Source organism: Canis lupus, chromosome 16 (assembly GCF_011100685.1).
Source record: "Canis lupus familiaris isolate Mischka breed German Shepherd chromosome 16, alternate assembly UU_Cfam_GSD_1.0, whole genome shotgun sequence".
NCBI lineage: Eukaryota > Metazoa > Chordata > Mammalia > Carnivora > Canidae > Canis > Canis lupus.
The window spans coordinates 58769087-58784808 of record NC_049237.1 but is presented as its reverse complement, the minus strand read 5'-3'; the positions used below and the strand labels follow the sequence as shown (position 1 = coordinate 58784808).

At 38.3% G+C, this 15722-nt stretch overlaps 1 protein-coding gene across 1 annotated transcript in view; it reads right to left on the bottom strand.

The window, feature by feature from the left end:
- Positions 1-15722, bottom strand: part of CSMD1 (CUB and Sushi multiple domains 1) — a 1850581-nt gene that overhangs the window by 539492 nt on the left and 1295367 nt on the right. The window contains exon 12 of the mRNA XM_038560546.1: positions 6864-6951. Within this exon, the coding sequence (XP_038416474.1) occupies positions 6864-6951 (88 nt within the window). The remainder of the gene's footprint in view (positions 1-6863; positions 6952-15722) is intronic.

Genomic DNA, 15722 nt, shown 5'->3' with positions numbered 1-15722 from the left:
AAATATCTGAATAGCATGTTTTTTCATATAGCCTTTTTTCTCATGACTAAAACGATTATTTTTATGCTAGATGGAGTCCACTTCCATCTCTAGTACATCTCATTTCAAGGTATGACTACAGATCCCCGGAGTGGGTACTGAGACTCCTTCAGAGGACATGATATTTTTACATTAGACTGTTCTTATAATAATACTAAGGGGTGTATGCTTTTCCCCATGTGATGGTGAAAGAGCAATGGTAAGCAAAACTGATAGTGACCTAACATAAATGGAAGCAATAGCACCATGCAGGAGCATGAAGGAGGAGGAACAGGAAGAGGAAAAAGAAGAAAAGCCAGCATCACTTAAGAAAGTCCTTGAGGAAGCAGGAAGAATTATTAAAATTAATAAACCTTGATCATTGAATACATAATGCATCTGTGGTACCTATTGAAGCCTGACATGATCTTGAGGGAAAAGTGCATTGAAATTGTTTCAATTGTGAGCTGAATTAACTGCTTTATTTTCAGAGGACACTGTCTTATTTGAAAAAAAAAAAAAAGCTATAATTGCTAATATCTGCATTGTCAGATATTCTCTTTAAAAAATAAATGGGGCAGCCCAGGTGGCTCAGTGGTTTAGTGCCGCCTTCAGCCCAGGGTGTGATCTTGGAGACCTGGGATCCAGTCTCACGTTGGGCTCCCTGCATGGAGCCTGCTTCTCCCTCTGCCTGTGTCTCTGCCTCTATCTCTCTCTGTCTCTCATGAATAAATAAATAAAAATCTTTAAAAAAATGAAATAAAATAAAAAATAAATGAATGGGCTTTTTTAAATGAGTTTTTATTCAAGAAAAATAATTGACAATATTTGTAGCCAATGATAAATAAAATTCAAGTCTAAAAACATTAGAAATTTTGAAAATTTGTATGTGCCATCATGAGTTTGACACCTTCCCAATGCTTAAATATTTTTCCAATAAGATCTATAGAGCTATTAACATATGCAATGTTTTTGATATTGTGTAGTGAAGTGTATCAACATTTGGAAGCACTCATAACTAAATGAGTCATTATTTGCCAAATCACCAAGACACGATGGTACAAAATCATGCATGTATTCCATTTCAAGATGGAAGCTAAATCAATGGATTTTAAGGTAAATAAGTATAAAATGTTTATTGTTATGATTTCATATTCCAAATTGCAGCTAATACTTAAGAAAATATCTTTCATCAATTCTTTATAGTGTCATATTATATCTCTATATATCTTATTTGAAAAATATTTAAACATTGTAAATCTGTCAAACTCACAGTGGTGCATACAAGAAACAGACTCTTACCAAACACATGGTTCCTGAAGGGGAGGAGGGTGGGAAATGGGTCAAACAGGTGAAGGGCATTAGGGAGGGCACTTGTGATGAGCACAGGGTGATGTATGTAAGTGACGAGTCACTAAATTCTACACCTGAAATTAACATTACACTGTAGGTTAACTAACTGAAACTTAAAAACATGGAGAAAAAAATGAAATAAAATTCATTTATTCTTCAACCATATGTGAAGCAGGATTTTTAAAAATATTTTAACCAAAACAACAAAGTGTAACAGATTGAATGCAGCAATGGATGTATGAATCCATATACAGTGTTACCATACTAACAAAAATCAAAAGAAAATTGGAATGACTATGACAAAACAAGAAAGTTGATTTCAGAGGAAAAAATATTACTCAAGAGGGATACTTCATAACATCAAAAGTATGAATTCATTAAAAAGACATAGCAACTTTAAACATGTATGTAGCTAACAATAGAGCTTCAAAATACAGGAAGCAAAAACTGGTAAGAAACAGACAAATAAAGGATTTCAATGTCCCTCTCTCGGTAACAGAAGAGTCAGAAGATGAGTAAGTATCCCAAAGATCTAAACAATGCTGTCCTACTAGATCTAATTGACCTTTATAGAGCATTTCACCTTAATATAGCATAACATATATTCTTTCCAGTGTACATTACATACTCACCAAAATAGCGCATACTCTAGGGCAGAAAACAATTTGTGGCCAGTTGAAAAGGATTCAAGTCATACAAAGTATGTTCTCTGACCACAAAATCCCTGGGAAAAATCCCTAGATATTTGGAAACTAAATAGAACAGTATTATATAACCCATGGATCACAGAAATAATCACAGGGGAAAATAGGAAGCATTTGAACTGCATGAAAAGAAAAACATAATATTTATGGGATGCAGTGAAATCCATCCTTAGAGTGTAATATAAAGCACTGAACACCCACATTAGAAAAGAAAAAAAGAGCCTTAAATCACAGCTTCAATCTTAAGAAACCAGACAAAGAAGAGCTAGTAAATCCCATTGTAACAAGAAGAAAGAAAATAATGAAAGAGCAGAGCAGAAATCAGTGGAATATAAAATAAATAAAACTGATATGGAAAAATCAGTGACACCAAATGTAGTTTTTTTGTTTTTTGGTTTTTGGTTTTTCATTTTTGAGATCAACAACATTGGCATATTACTAGTCAGTTGCAACAGGTAAAGCAGAAAATACAAATTAATACATCAGAAATTAGAACTGTGAGATATATCACTACTGATTTAAAGGACAATAAGGAAATATTATGGATAGCATTATGACAATACATTTGACAAAATTTATTGAATAAAAATTGAAAAATTCCTTGAAAGATGAAAACTACCAAATCCACTTACTCAAGTAGAGAGAAAGCCTGCACAGGCTTATAAATAGAAAAAGGTTGTATTGTAACTTAAACATTTTTCATAAGAAAATTCTAACTCCAAATGGCTTCACTGATAAATCTCTCAAAAATCTGAGAAGAAATACTTTCAATACTATACAAACTCTTCCAGGCTATTACAGAGGAAATAATATTCCCTAATTAATTTTATGAGACCAGCATTACTCTAAGAGCAAAATCAGACCAAGTCATTATAAGAATACACTATAGGCCAGTATCCTCCCTTGTGAGAACACAAAGATAAAGAGAAAAAAAAGAAAAAGAAGAAAGAAGAAAGAAAGAAAGAAAGAAAGAAAGAAAGAAAGAAAGAAAGAAAGAAAGAAAGAAAGACAAAGTTAAAGCCAACAGTATACAAAAAGGCTGATACATCATGTCTAAATTAATGTATCCCAGAATGCAAGAAAATCAATTACTGTGATTAATTATATTAATAACTAAAGCAGAACACATCATCTCAACAGATCTAGAAAAAGCTTTGACAAAATCTACGTCCATTTCTGGTAAGACCTTACAACAAAGCAAAAATAGAAGGGCATTTCCTCAACCTGACAAAAGTAATCTATGAAAACCTACAGCTAATATCACATAATGATGAAAACCAGAGTGCTTTCCACCAAAGATCAGGAATGAAGCAAGAATGAGGGCACCTGGCTGGCTCAGTTGGGCGAGCACGTCGCTCTTAACCTTGAGATCCTGAGTTTGAACTCCACGGTGGGGATATGGATTACTAAAAATAAATAAAGCTTTTTTTTTAAAGGAATTAAGCTAGAATGTCTCATGTCTCCCACTTGTATCCAACCTCTTGTATTCAACCTAATATAGGTACTAGCTCATCCCTTCAGGCAAGGGAAAGAAATAACATACGTTCACATTGGAAAGAAATACATAAAACCATCTTTATTTGTAGTTCTCAGGATCATCTAGATAGAGAGTCCTCTAAAGTGTACTAAAAAGTTACCAGAACCGGCTTGTGACAGTTTTGTATAGACATACATATGCATGCACACATATATCCTCATGGATGGCAAAAACATTCACATCATTTGTATTTAGTCTTATAGGAAGTCTAATCTTCCCGATCATATTCCCTTATATTATTTGATTGCCATGAACTTGGAGACATGTAAACAATATAGAGAATCTCCAGGAAAATAAGATATTTGAAAGTCTCATCTAAGATAAGGTACCCAATCTCTTCCTTGGCTTTCCCCAAGACACATCAACACAACCTTAGGACCTAATGTTTATCCTGGAGTTAAGCCTCTTCTTCAGAAATAAGGCTGCTCTAAGAATGAGCTAGAGCAAATGCCAGCACATTCACCTGAGATGTTCATAAAAGATTTTATTATTGCCCTTATGCTAAGTAGACACTGGCCTCAAATGATTCCAAATTCCTCGTGAACTTTTAGAGATTAAGAAGTTTCTCTAACTCTCTTTACTATATATATATGCCATGTGAACAATTTGGCGTCACCTGACAGCATTTATTTCGCTATGTTTTGAAAGAGAGCTCTGCCAAATGGACCAAAGAAGTTTCTAGATTCCTGAGAATATTTCCAGGGATGACAGAGTACTGGACGGGCAATCTCCCTCGTATACAAAGTGCATTGGAATAATATCTGCTGAGCACCTGGGTGCCGGGCACTATTTTAGTCACTGAGGAGACAGAGATGAAGAAGACACACTCCTGCACAGGAGAGCACGAGATGTCTAATGGAAGGATGTGTACAGTTCTTTGGAAGTGAGGCAGGGAGAATTTTGTTTTTTTTCCTGAGTGAGGGGAAAATGGAGAAAGTCTTTTTTGAGATAAGAAAGGATTATATGGGGGGGGGACCCCTCTATGGATTCTAGCAAGAATTGTGTAACCTTCAAAAGAGAGAGAAGTGGGGGGAGAATGTATAAATTTCATTTATTTGCTTCATTTTCAAGTGATAAAATTCCTGAATGCCTTCAACTGACTGCTGTTTTCTAAGATAGTGGAAGTCAGCACCCATCTTTATTAGACCACCCTGCCATGGGGACACATCACACCCACTGGGAAGGGCCACGATTACTGGAAGCCAGCCATGCTCCAGAGAACTTCCTTGAGCCAAGTGAAGGAAGCCAGAGACCGGCAGGCAGGGGGAGTGGCTACGAAAGGTGGACCAGCTGGTTGGTGCGATTTGTGGCCCCAAATTCCCTGTGGGTTCAGACTGAAGCTCATCATCTGTCAAAACCAGCTTGCATCTTAGTTTTTCACTCTGGCCCTATCCTCCTTCCTCCATTCTCCTTCTCCAAAGTGCACATTTCATGCACACACAAATCACCTGAAGAAGAATCCTCTTCATCTCCTCTGCTTCACAGAAACTTGAACTAAAACATAAAACAGCAGCTCCTAAACTATTTTTTTTTTTTACAATACAACTTTCTACTTCAAACAGAACAGACATTGCTGGGAAATAAAAAAACATAAATATATATGTTTATATATATATATATACACACAAACATGCCAACTTCATGACAGCCAGCAATTTTATTCTTTCTCTAGCCTTTTCAAAATTACTATTGCTAATTGTCTCTCTCACTCATGTGTGGAATTTAAGAAACAAAACACAAAAAAGAGACAAAAAAAAAAACAAACTCTTGAATACAGAGAACGCTGGTTACCAGAAAGAAGAGGGTGATGAGGAGTGAAAGAGAAGGGGATTAAGAGTACATTCATCTTGATGTGCAGTGAGAAATGTATACAACCGTTGAACCATTATATCGCACACTTGAAACTAATACATCAATAAAAAATAAAATTAAATAACATTTTTAAAAATGAACATTGCTACTCCAATTACACTGAGAAATATTCCTTCTTTGTTGGTATGAACTATATTTTTCATTTGTTGTTGTCTTTTAAAATTTATTTATTTGAGAGAGAAAGAGAGAGAGACCAGGAGGTGCAGAGGGAGAGGAGAGAATCTCATGCAGGCTCTGTGCTGAGCGTGGGACCTGACTTGGGGCTTGATCTCATGACCCCAAAACCAAGAGTCGGGCGCTTTGCCTACTGCACCTCCCAGGCTCCCCTTTCAGTTTCAGCTCACTTAACTAGCCAAAACTCTCTACACATATCTTTGTTGTTTTCCTTCTAAAAATGAGATTTTTAAGGGAGGAAAACTCTTCCTTACTCTTTTTTTTAAACTTACTCCCAGTATGAGTCTCCATCTTGTAAGTTGGCAAATGCTGTTTCTTGGACTAATGGAAAAGAATTCAAGAATCTAAAGAAATGATTATATATATATATATATATATATATATATATATATATATATATAAATGAAAGCATAATAATGGACTATTTTAATCACCACTACATTAATAATGCCACAACTAGAAAGAAGTCTCTAGCTCATCACATCCCAGTAACATGAATAATAACATTTTCTGAAATAAATTGCATTGACTGCCACTTACATTTATTACTCTAAAAGTTGAATTAAACAATTATGGGACTATAGGTAAAGTTTTGCCCCATCTAGTTTTGTAAACATCAATCAGAATGCATTAGAAAATGGGAAGGCAATTAATTAAAAACCAAAGGGGGAAAAAAACCTGGAGACGTTCCAATCATATACATTTTGGGTTAAATTTTTAATACCAATTAATATAGTGAAAGGCATCCATTCTACCCCATGTGGAAATTTTCAACACAACATGTTTTAGAGTTTTACAGATAATATAGCTGCATAACTAAGAAGTTGTATCTTTAATTCAGAAGGACATAACAGGGATGCCTGGGTGAGAGTGGTTAAGCATCTGCCTGTAGCCCAGGACATGATCCTGGAGTCCTGGGATCGAGTCCCATCTCGGGCTCCCTGCATGGAGCCTGCTTCTCCCTCTGCCTGTGTCTCTGCCTCTCTCTCTCTCTCTGTGTCTCTCATGAATAAATACAATCTTTAAAAAAAAAGACATAACAATTAAGAACAAATTGAAATTATACATAATGTATATTATATATATCATATATGAGTATATAATGTGTTAGAAAATATTATAAAAATATACATTAAAAATTATATACGTTATCATACATACATTAGAAAATCACACACTTTTCAAATAACCCATATATTTCCTACCTGAAGTCGGAACCTGCTCTTCTACCATTTTCTGGAATCCCAGGATCTGGACACATGTCAGAAACCAATGCAACACCGCCTTGACTCACTATAATAGACAGAAAAACTCTTGTCATTTTGTGTCGCTGTTGGGGAAATCCTCAGAGAATAAATTTGTTAGGCAGGCTTGGTTCTTAAATTATGACTCAAATGTGATTTATTTAGAATAAGATACTTTAGATCTATTAAAATAGATCTTTATTCTTAAGTCTGAAAAAAAAAGACATTTTATTTTAGTGAAAGGATGCCAACATTCTTTACTTTGAACCTTTCTTCTATTCAAATGGTCAAAATTTAATTTTAAAAATGTTTGTGCTCATTACAGGCAACTTTATGACAGGTTACAACTAATAGCATCATGAGACAGTGTCAAAGTTTATACAGAAGAAAACCTTCATCCGCTATCCATGGATGGAGTGAAGCAACAGATTATCTGTTAATACCTATACAAAAGATACTTTAAATAAAACTACCAACTTATGTTTTCAACATTGAACATGTTTATCATCGAACTAAAAAAAAATGTACTGTTCTTTTATAGACATGCTGCTTTATTTCCTGAATCTGTTCCACGAAGAGCCCTACCTCTTTTTGGGATGTTGTACAATCACAGTGTAACAGTGATTTTAAAGGGCTCACTTGTTCATCGGATAGAGTAGCTAACACTCAAACACCCATCTGCCACTATTTAAGCTGTCTAATGCAACCAAGGCAATCAATTTCTTCTTTCTTTCCAGAAACTTGCTCAACCTTGGGCTTGTTACCAAATTCCATTCAGTGAGACATGAGCAGAAGGCTGTAGCCATCCCACTGGGAAGACATTCCAGTGAGCCAGTAGAGACCGTATCTATCTTCTTTTACTTGGACCTTACAGTGTCTGATTTCAAATGTGGAAGTTTTGGTACCATTTTGCAACAGTCCAAGGATGGGAGCAATAGTATGGATGGGATAGAAGGCATATCACAAAAAAAACAAGACCTTTAATGTCATAGTTGAGGCAGAAAATTTACCAATTCAGGAACCTACTTTATCTCAACATCTTGTTGGATAATTCATGTTTCCTATGGCTTAAGTCCATTCAAATAGATGACTGTATTATCTGCTTATGTATATGCATATTATATTCATTTACATATCTATAATACTTATATAATGCCTATATATGTATATACATAAATATATATATATATATATATATATATCTGTGTGTCTATATTTTTCACCACATATATTTTAAATGATTGCACAAGAAAAAGTATATTATCTGGGTAAATGTTGAAATCCCTAAGCATTTTATTAAAACTATGCATAAAAATATGACAATAATTACAGCAAGACTCAGTTTTCATTGTTGAGTTAAGATGAAACTGAGATATGGACAAAATCCCACATTAGCTACAGATCTTACTAGAGTAAATTTATTCTTAGGAAGAACTCCATCATTCTAAGTTAGTTCATCTGCATTTCTTACAGGTTTTAGTTGAGATTTTTATATCATCCAAGAACTATTTTGCAGTATGGCGTGAGTAATAGATTCAACTCTACAATTCTTTTTTTCTAAATATTTGTTTTTCCCATGATTATTTAAAAACAATCCAGCACATAGGGCAGCAACATCAGTAAGATGATGAAAGAGAAAGTTCCAGGCCTTCATTCCTCCATGAAAATACCAAATAAAAACTACAGATAGAATAAGATAACTTTTTAAGAGCTCTGGAAACCAGTCTGAGGTTAATAGCAGCCAAGTGAAATTTCAATGAAGAAAAAGCCACATTCATAATGGCAGAAGAGTTCATGAAAGTTTAACTTCCCCTTACCCCATACCTTCCCTGACATGGCACGTGGCCTCATTTCTGGTCCCCTTGCTGAGTATGAAGAAGCAAAGAGAAACTTGTTTGCAATATTCTGACCTATGGGCTGCATGAGAGACAGATTGTTTTTTTTTTCTTGGTTGTTGTTGTTGTTTTTCTTGCCTGCCTCGGAACTTGTCCGTGGAATGGCTACCAGAAGCCAAGGAAGGCATTGGCAGACTGCTGCATTTAGAAAGTGCAGAGATTGCAGCCATGCAGGCCCCTGGGGCCAAGGAATTATAAGAAGAAGAATATTACAGACCATCTAAGATCCTGAGAGGCTGGAGTGAGACTTGTTGGGGAAGTAAGATATTCTAAAGCAACTGGATGGGAGGCTAACACACAGAGACCCAGACAGGACACATTCCCAGAGAAGACTCTATGGCTTCATGCAAGGCTAACAGTATGGCTCAGAGGCCCCTTAATTTGTAAAGGGTTTCCACAATATTCTGCAGAAAACTGGGAAAAGTAGCTGTGTCTTCCAAATGCAGTTTTTCACAATATCATAAGGCATTACAATTTTTGAAAAATGTACCCAATTCAAAGGGATAAGATTAATCTCCAGAAATACTCCTTGAAGAAACACATGTATCAAACTTACTAGACAAACTGTAAAACTGTCTTAAATATGAATTTGAATAATTGAACATTTCTCAAATTTGAGGAAATACATAAATATACAAATCCAAGTTGATAAATTCCAAGTAAGATAACCTCAAAGCAACTCAGAATGAGACACAGAAACTGTCAAAAGACCAAGACATAGAAAGCATCTTGAAAGCAGAAAGAAAAAAGCAACTCATTGCAAACAAGAGATCTCCAATAAAACCATCAGGTTTCTCAGAAGAAAACTTGTAGGACAGAAGACAATAAGGGGAAATATTAAAGTGCTGAAAGAAAAGAATGTTATTTACAGAGAACTCTATATCCAGCAATACTTTTCTCCAAAAATGAAGGAAAAACTAACACAATTAAAAAAATAAAATAAAAAAAAGAAAAAGAAAAAGAAAAAGAGAAAAAGAAAAAAAGAAAAAGAAAAGAAAAACTAAGACATTACCAGACCCCCCCCCAAAAAAATAGAATTAATCACTTATATACCAGCCCTATAAGAAATATTAAAGATAGCCCTTCAACTGAAATGAAAGGACACTAGACAATAACTCAAAATAATATGAAAGCACAAAGTTCTCTTATAAAGGTAAATATAGAGAGAAATATTCTAAAAATCCACTATTTTGTCATTTTGATTCACAAGTCTATTTTTTTAAGATTCTCTACATGACTTAAAAGACAAATGCATGAAAATATAAATATGCACTAGTAGGTATACAATACATACAGATGTAATCTGTGACATCAGTAGCACAAAGTGGTGGTGTAGGAACTGTGAAAGAATATAGCCATGTATGTGACTGAAGTTAAGTTGGTATCAGTTTAAGATTGTTGTAACTTTAGGATTTCGTGAAATATTCAGGGGATCCATAAAGAAGATATCTATAGAATATGTGTGAAAGGGAACCCTCATACACTGTTGGTGAGAATGTGAACTGGTGCAGCCACTCTGGAAAACTGTGTGGAGGTTCCTCAAACAATTAAAAATATACCTGCCCTACGACCCAGCAATTGCACTGTTGGGGATTTACCCCAAAGATACAGATGCAGTGAAACGCCGGGACACCTGCACCCCGATGTTTATAGCAGCAATGGCCACGATAGCCAAACTGTGGAAGGAGCCTCGGTGTCCAACGAAAGATGAATGGATAAAGAAGATGTGGTTTATGTATACAATGGAATATTACTCAGCCATTAGAAACGGCAAATACCCAAATACCCACCATTTGCTTCGACATGGATGGACCTGGAGGGTATTATGCTGAGTGAAGTAAGTCAGTCGGAGAAGGACAAACATTATATGTTCTCATTCATTTGGGGAATATAAATAATAGTGAAAGGGAATATAAGGGAAGGGAGAAGAAATGTGTGGGAAATACCAGAAAGGGAGACAGAACTTAAAGACTCCTAATCTGGGAAACGAACTAGGGGTGGTAGAAGGGGAGGAGGGCGGGGGGTGGGAGTGAATGGGTGACGGGCACTGGGGGTTATTCTGTATGTTAGTAAATTGAACACCAATAAAAAATAAATTAAAAAAAAAGAATATGTGTGAAAGGAAGTGAAAAGAGAACCCTCATACGTCATCAGACAAATCAACTCAACACAAAGGAAAATGGTAATGGGAGAGAAATACTAGAAAGCCTACAGGAAACAAATAAATGTGGTAAAAATAAGGGCCTTCCCCCTCAGTACTCCCTTTAAATGTAAAAAGAATCAATTCCACGTATGTGCCAAATTGTGTCCTCTCAAAATTCACATGTGGAAGCCCTAAACCCCGTCCCTCAGAATGTGGCTGTATCTGGCAATACGCTTTTTAAACAAATGATTACATTAGAATGAAGTCATCGGGGTGTGTCTATTCCAATATGAGCGATGCCCTTGTAAGTGGAGTAGGACACAGATACACAGAGGTAAGACCCTGTGAAGACGCAGGGAGAAGACAGCCATCAAAAGGGTGAGGAGACAATCTGTAGCAGAACCCCCCTGCCTCCAGAATTGTGGAGATAAATTTCTGTTGGTTAAGTCACTCAATTTGTGGGGCTTTGTTGTGGTAGCTCTAGCAGACTAATGTATTCCCCAATCAAATGACATACATTGAAACAATGGATAAACAACAACAAACCAGGATACGACTATCTGCTGTCTATATACCTGAAGACACACAGAGGTTGAGAGTGAAGAGTGATCAAACTCACAGAGCCAGAAGGTAGAATGGTGGTCTCCCAAAGCATGGGGAGAAAGGCCTGGAAATTATCATTTAACATGTACAGAGTTTTGGTAGGAAGATACAGTTTTTCTGGAGATGGATGGTGGTGGCAGATGGGCGAGGATGCCAATGTACTTAAAGCCATAAAACCATACACAAAAAAATTACTTAAAATGGTAAGTTTTATGTATATTTTTAAAATATTTTTTTTTGTTTGCTTGAGAGAGAGAATGCACACAAGTAGGCAGAGCAGCAAGCAGAGGGAGAGGGAGAAGCAGGCTCCTCACTGAGCAGGAAGCCCAATACGGGGCTCGATCTCAGGACCCTGAGCTGAAGGCATATGCTTCACCAAATGAGCCACCCAGGTGCCCAATGTTATCTGTATTTTACCACTGTGGTCTGTGCATATGTGTGTATCCCAACAAGTTATAGATCTCTGACCATTCAGCAAATCAACTTCTATCACTCCCAAATTTCTAGAGCAGTCCCCCTTATCCACATTTTCACTCTCTGTGGCTTTTTCAGTGATCTGAGGTCAAACAGAGTCCAAAAGCAGACGATCTATAGTCTAAAGCTATGTCATAGCACCTGTAACATTCGCCTTCCTTCCTCTCATCAGCAGGCATCTGGTCATCCCACATCATCACCAAAAGAAGATGGGCGAGTACAGGACAATACGGTAGTTTGAGAGAGAGAGAGAGAGAAAGAGAGAGAGAGAGAGACCGTATTCCCATAGCTTTCATTACAGTATAGGGTTATAATTGTTCTATTGTATTAGTAGTGATTGTTATTCTGTTACTGTCCATAATCTATACAATTAAGCTTGATCATAGCCGTGGGTGTTTAGAAGATGACCTAGTGCTTACGGGGTTGGGTACCTTCCTGGGTCTCAGGCATCCCTGGGAGTCTGAGAATGTATCTTTATGGAGCAGGGGGTAGTGGCTGCATCGTGTTCATCCCTGGCGCCGTGGTGTCATAGGCTGCATCACGCGCTAGGGCAGCAGTCTACTAGCAGACCCCAAGTGCACGGTCATTGCGGAGTCCTACGAAAACACCCTCATCAAGGTAAATGGCCATCACTGCTTTTATCGGAAGCAGTCTGCTGTAGTGTGGCTTTACTTCACTATTTTACAATAAGAAAGTGTGCCAACATACAGCGTAAAGCCTATTAAAAACACACACACACACACAAAGTCTATTTCTCTTTCCCTTTTTCTGTTTCTCTTCCATGGAATAGTAATAAGAAATGAGGGACATTGGAAGTACCTATCCAAGTTAGATCAACACACTCTGGGGCTTTTTAAAGATAATGTCAGAGTTGCTTATTTATTCCAGAAAGGTTACTCACTTGGAATTCTGCGAGAGCGCAGAATGAATTAGACAAGCCTGAATGGCTTGCAGATGGCAGGAGATAACTGAAAAGTGATGAGAGACTAAATGTAAAATATGGCTGGTTTTCTGAAACAGAGATGGGCTTTTAATGGGATAACGACAGCAAAGACATGGTGACAAGCAGGTTATGTACAAGTAAACAATAAGCTCCATAAATCCCAACTACCTATTCCATCAGCATCATGACCCAATTAATTTCCCTAAAAACTGAAGCTTTAAAGCTGGCAAGTCATGGAGCTCAATCTGCTTCAAGCGGGATCCCAGTGCCTCAGAGAAATGTTTTCAAAAGAGAGGAATTACTCGTTTTAATACCATTTTAACTCCAATTTTGTTGAATCACATCTTTTCAAGTCTCATGGGACACATGCCATAGATATTAATAAATATATTCAACTTGAATCAAAACCTTGCAGATAAAAATCAAAACGGGAATGATCCGATGGGTATTAACCAATACTAAAGCAAGATGTAAAACTATGCAAATGGATGAAACAGATACAAATTAGATCGTTTATAAAAGACTTCAATTAACTTTGATTTAAAATGTGTAAATTATATTAACATATATATATATATTTTAATGCCTTTTTCAAAGTATCTTCATTTACAATATCAAGATTCCTCTGAAGTATGTACGGCAGGAGGAAGATGCTTCTCCCAACAAATTAGCCTGCTCTTTGAGGCTATGCCTTGTACTTGTCAATTAAAATCCAACATGAGGGCAGCCCGGGGGGGGGGGGGGGGGGCTCAGCGGTTTAGCTCCGCCTTCAGCCTGGGGCGTGACCCCAGGGTCCCGGGATCGAGTCCCACATCGGGCTCCCTGCATGGAGCCTGCTTCTCCCTCTGCCTGGATCTCTGCCTTCTCTCTCTGCATCTGTGTCTCTCATGCATAAATAAATAAAATCTTTAAAAATAATAATAAAATTAATAAAATCCAACATGAATTGATTTGTGGCAAACTGTACAGCCAGACCGACGCTCAGAGAAGAGAGCAATGAGTACAAGAGAAGCATAAACGACTGTGTCTATGAGAAGAGATCATAGGCGAGTCAGTGGAGACAAGTACAATTAGAGGAAAAATTAGAAATAAAACACACTAAGAATAATCACCATAATGAGGACTTAAATTCCCAGATCTGACATCAGCTAGAAGCGCCGACGTCCTTTCTGTACTTTCCAGCCTGAGCCCATACAACCAGGCCGAGAGGGGAGATGTCAGAGCCAGGCTGCAGGACCGGACCCTGAGGCCAGGCCCCGGATCCTACTGGTGTAGCCGCCAGGGTCCTTGGCGCAGCCGCCGACAGCCCCGCGGATGCTGTGGCCTCAAGAGCTCCGCTCAAGCGCGGCCTCGGAAAGCCACCTGGGGGAGGAGGCTCCTCTGCGCCCCGCCCCACAAACTACCCCAGGTGACTTTCACAGCTTCCCGGACACCCTGGGTTCCACCTGCGAGGGGGAGGCCGGGAAGGGCTGGGTGGGGGAGCCCCAGAAGGAGCTCTGCCGGGACGTGAGGTCCCAGGTGAGGTCGCCCCTGCACAGTGCTCCCCTCGGAACTGCAGGGCCCCGGAGGGTGAGGCCTGGCTGCTCCCGGCCCAATGGAGGGCGGCGCGGGGAAGCTCACCTCTGTGGAGCACGGCCTCCGGCACGTGGAGAGGCCCCTGCGCCCAGCACCCTGGAGCCCGGCAGGGGGGCACCCGGAGGGCCCAGCACAGCGCCCCACTCCTGCCGCCGGGCGCCGGCACAGACCCAGAGCTCCCAGGCCGGCGTGGACCGGAGCCTGCGGTTGGCACTCGCGGGGCTCCCCGCCTCTGCGGGACACTCGGTCTCTGCCTCCCGGGCAGGGGCGGGGCCGTGGGGAAGGAGGGGCTCCCGGGAGAAGATGCTCACCTGGGGCCGGGCACCTGGCAGGGGCAGGGCATCTCAGCCCAGGCACAGGCACCTGAGAATCAGCGCAGCAGGCCCCTCCCCCAGAAGAACTGCTGGAAGAATAAGGTTTCTGCCCAAGCCGCTTTATACAGCTCCAGGAGGAAGGGAAAATAGTACATAGAAGTTTTTTTCATTATGATTCGTTTATATTGCAGGTTAAAAATTTCCAATATTTTTTCTCTCTTCCTACCTTAACTACAATATTTTACAAACTATTCATTTCTAAGCTTTTTCCTTTTTTGTCTTTCATATGTCTACAATTACATGTCTTACATATATTTTTCATTTCTGGATTTCCTCCCACCTTTCCCATTTAACTTTAGTAGCTATAGGAGTTCTGGATTTTTGGTTTTTGTTTTTTCTGTCTTGTTTTGTTTTGTTTTATTAGGGTGGAAGTTATTACCTTACAACACATGGACCAAAGTATACCCAGAACCAAGTGGAACACTGTTGGTTCATTCTGTGACACTGTATTTTCTCTTCCTTCCTATTTTGCCCTCCTCTTTTATCTTGTTTATTTTTTGTGGTTGATGTTGGGCCTCTATATAAGTTTTGCTGGTTTATACAAATTTGGATTTGATCATCTTCTAGAATACAGAACAAAATACACTCAGAACCAAGAGGATCATCCTCTAGGTCCCCTCGGTGAGACTACATTCTCTCTACCACCACTTCCTCACTACCCATTTTTTTCTTTTCTTCTTTTTTCTTTGTTTTTTTTTGTTTGTTTGTTTGTTTCTTTTTTGTTTTTCTTTCCTTATTACTATTTTTTTCATTTTTTTTTCACTAGTGGTCATTTTATTTCCTTCCATTCTTTTTATTTTATTTCCTGGCCTC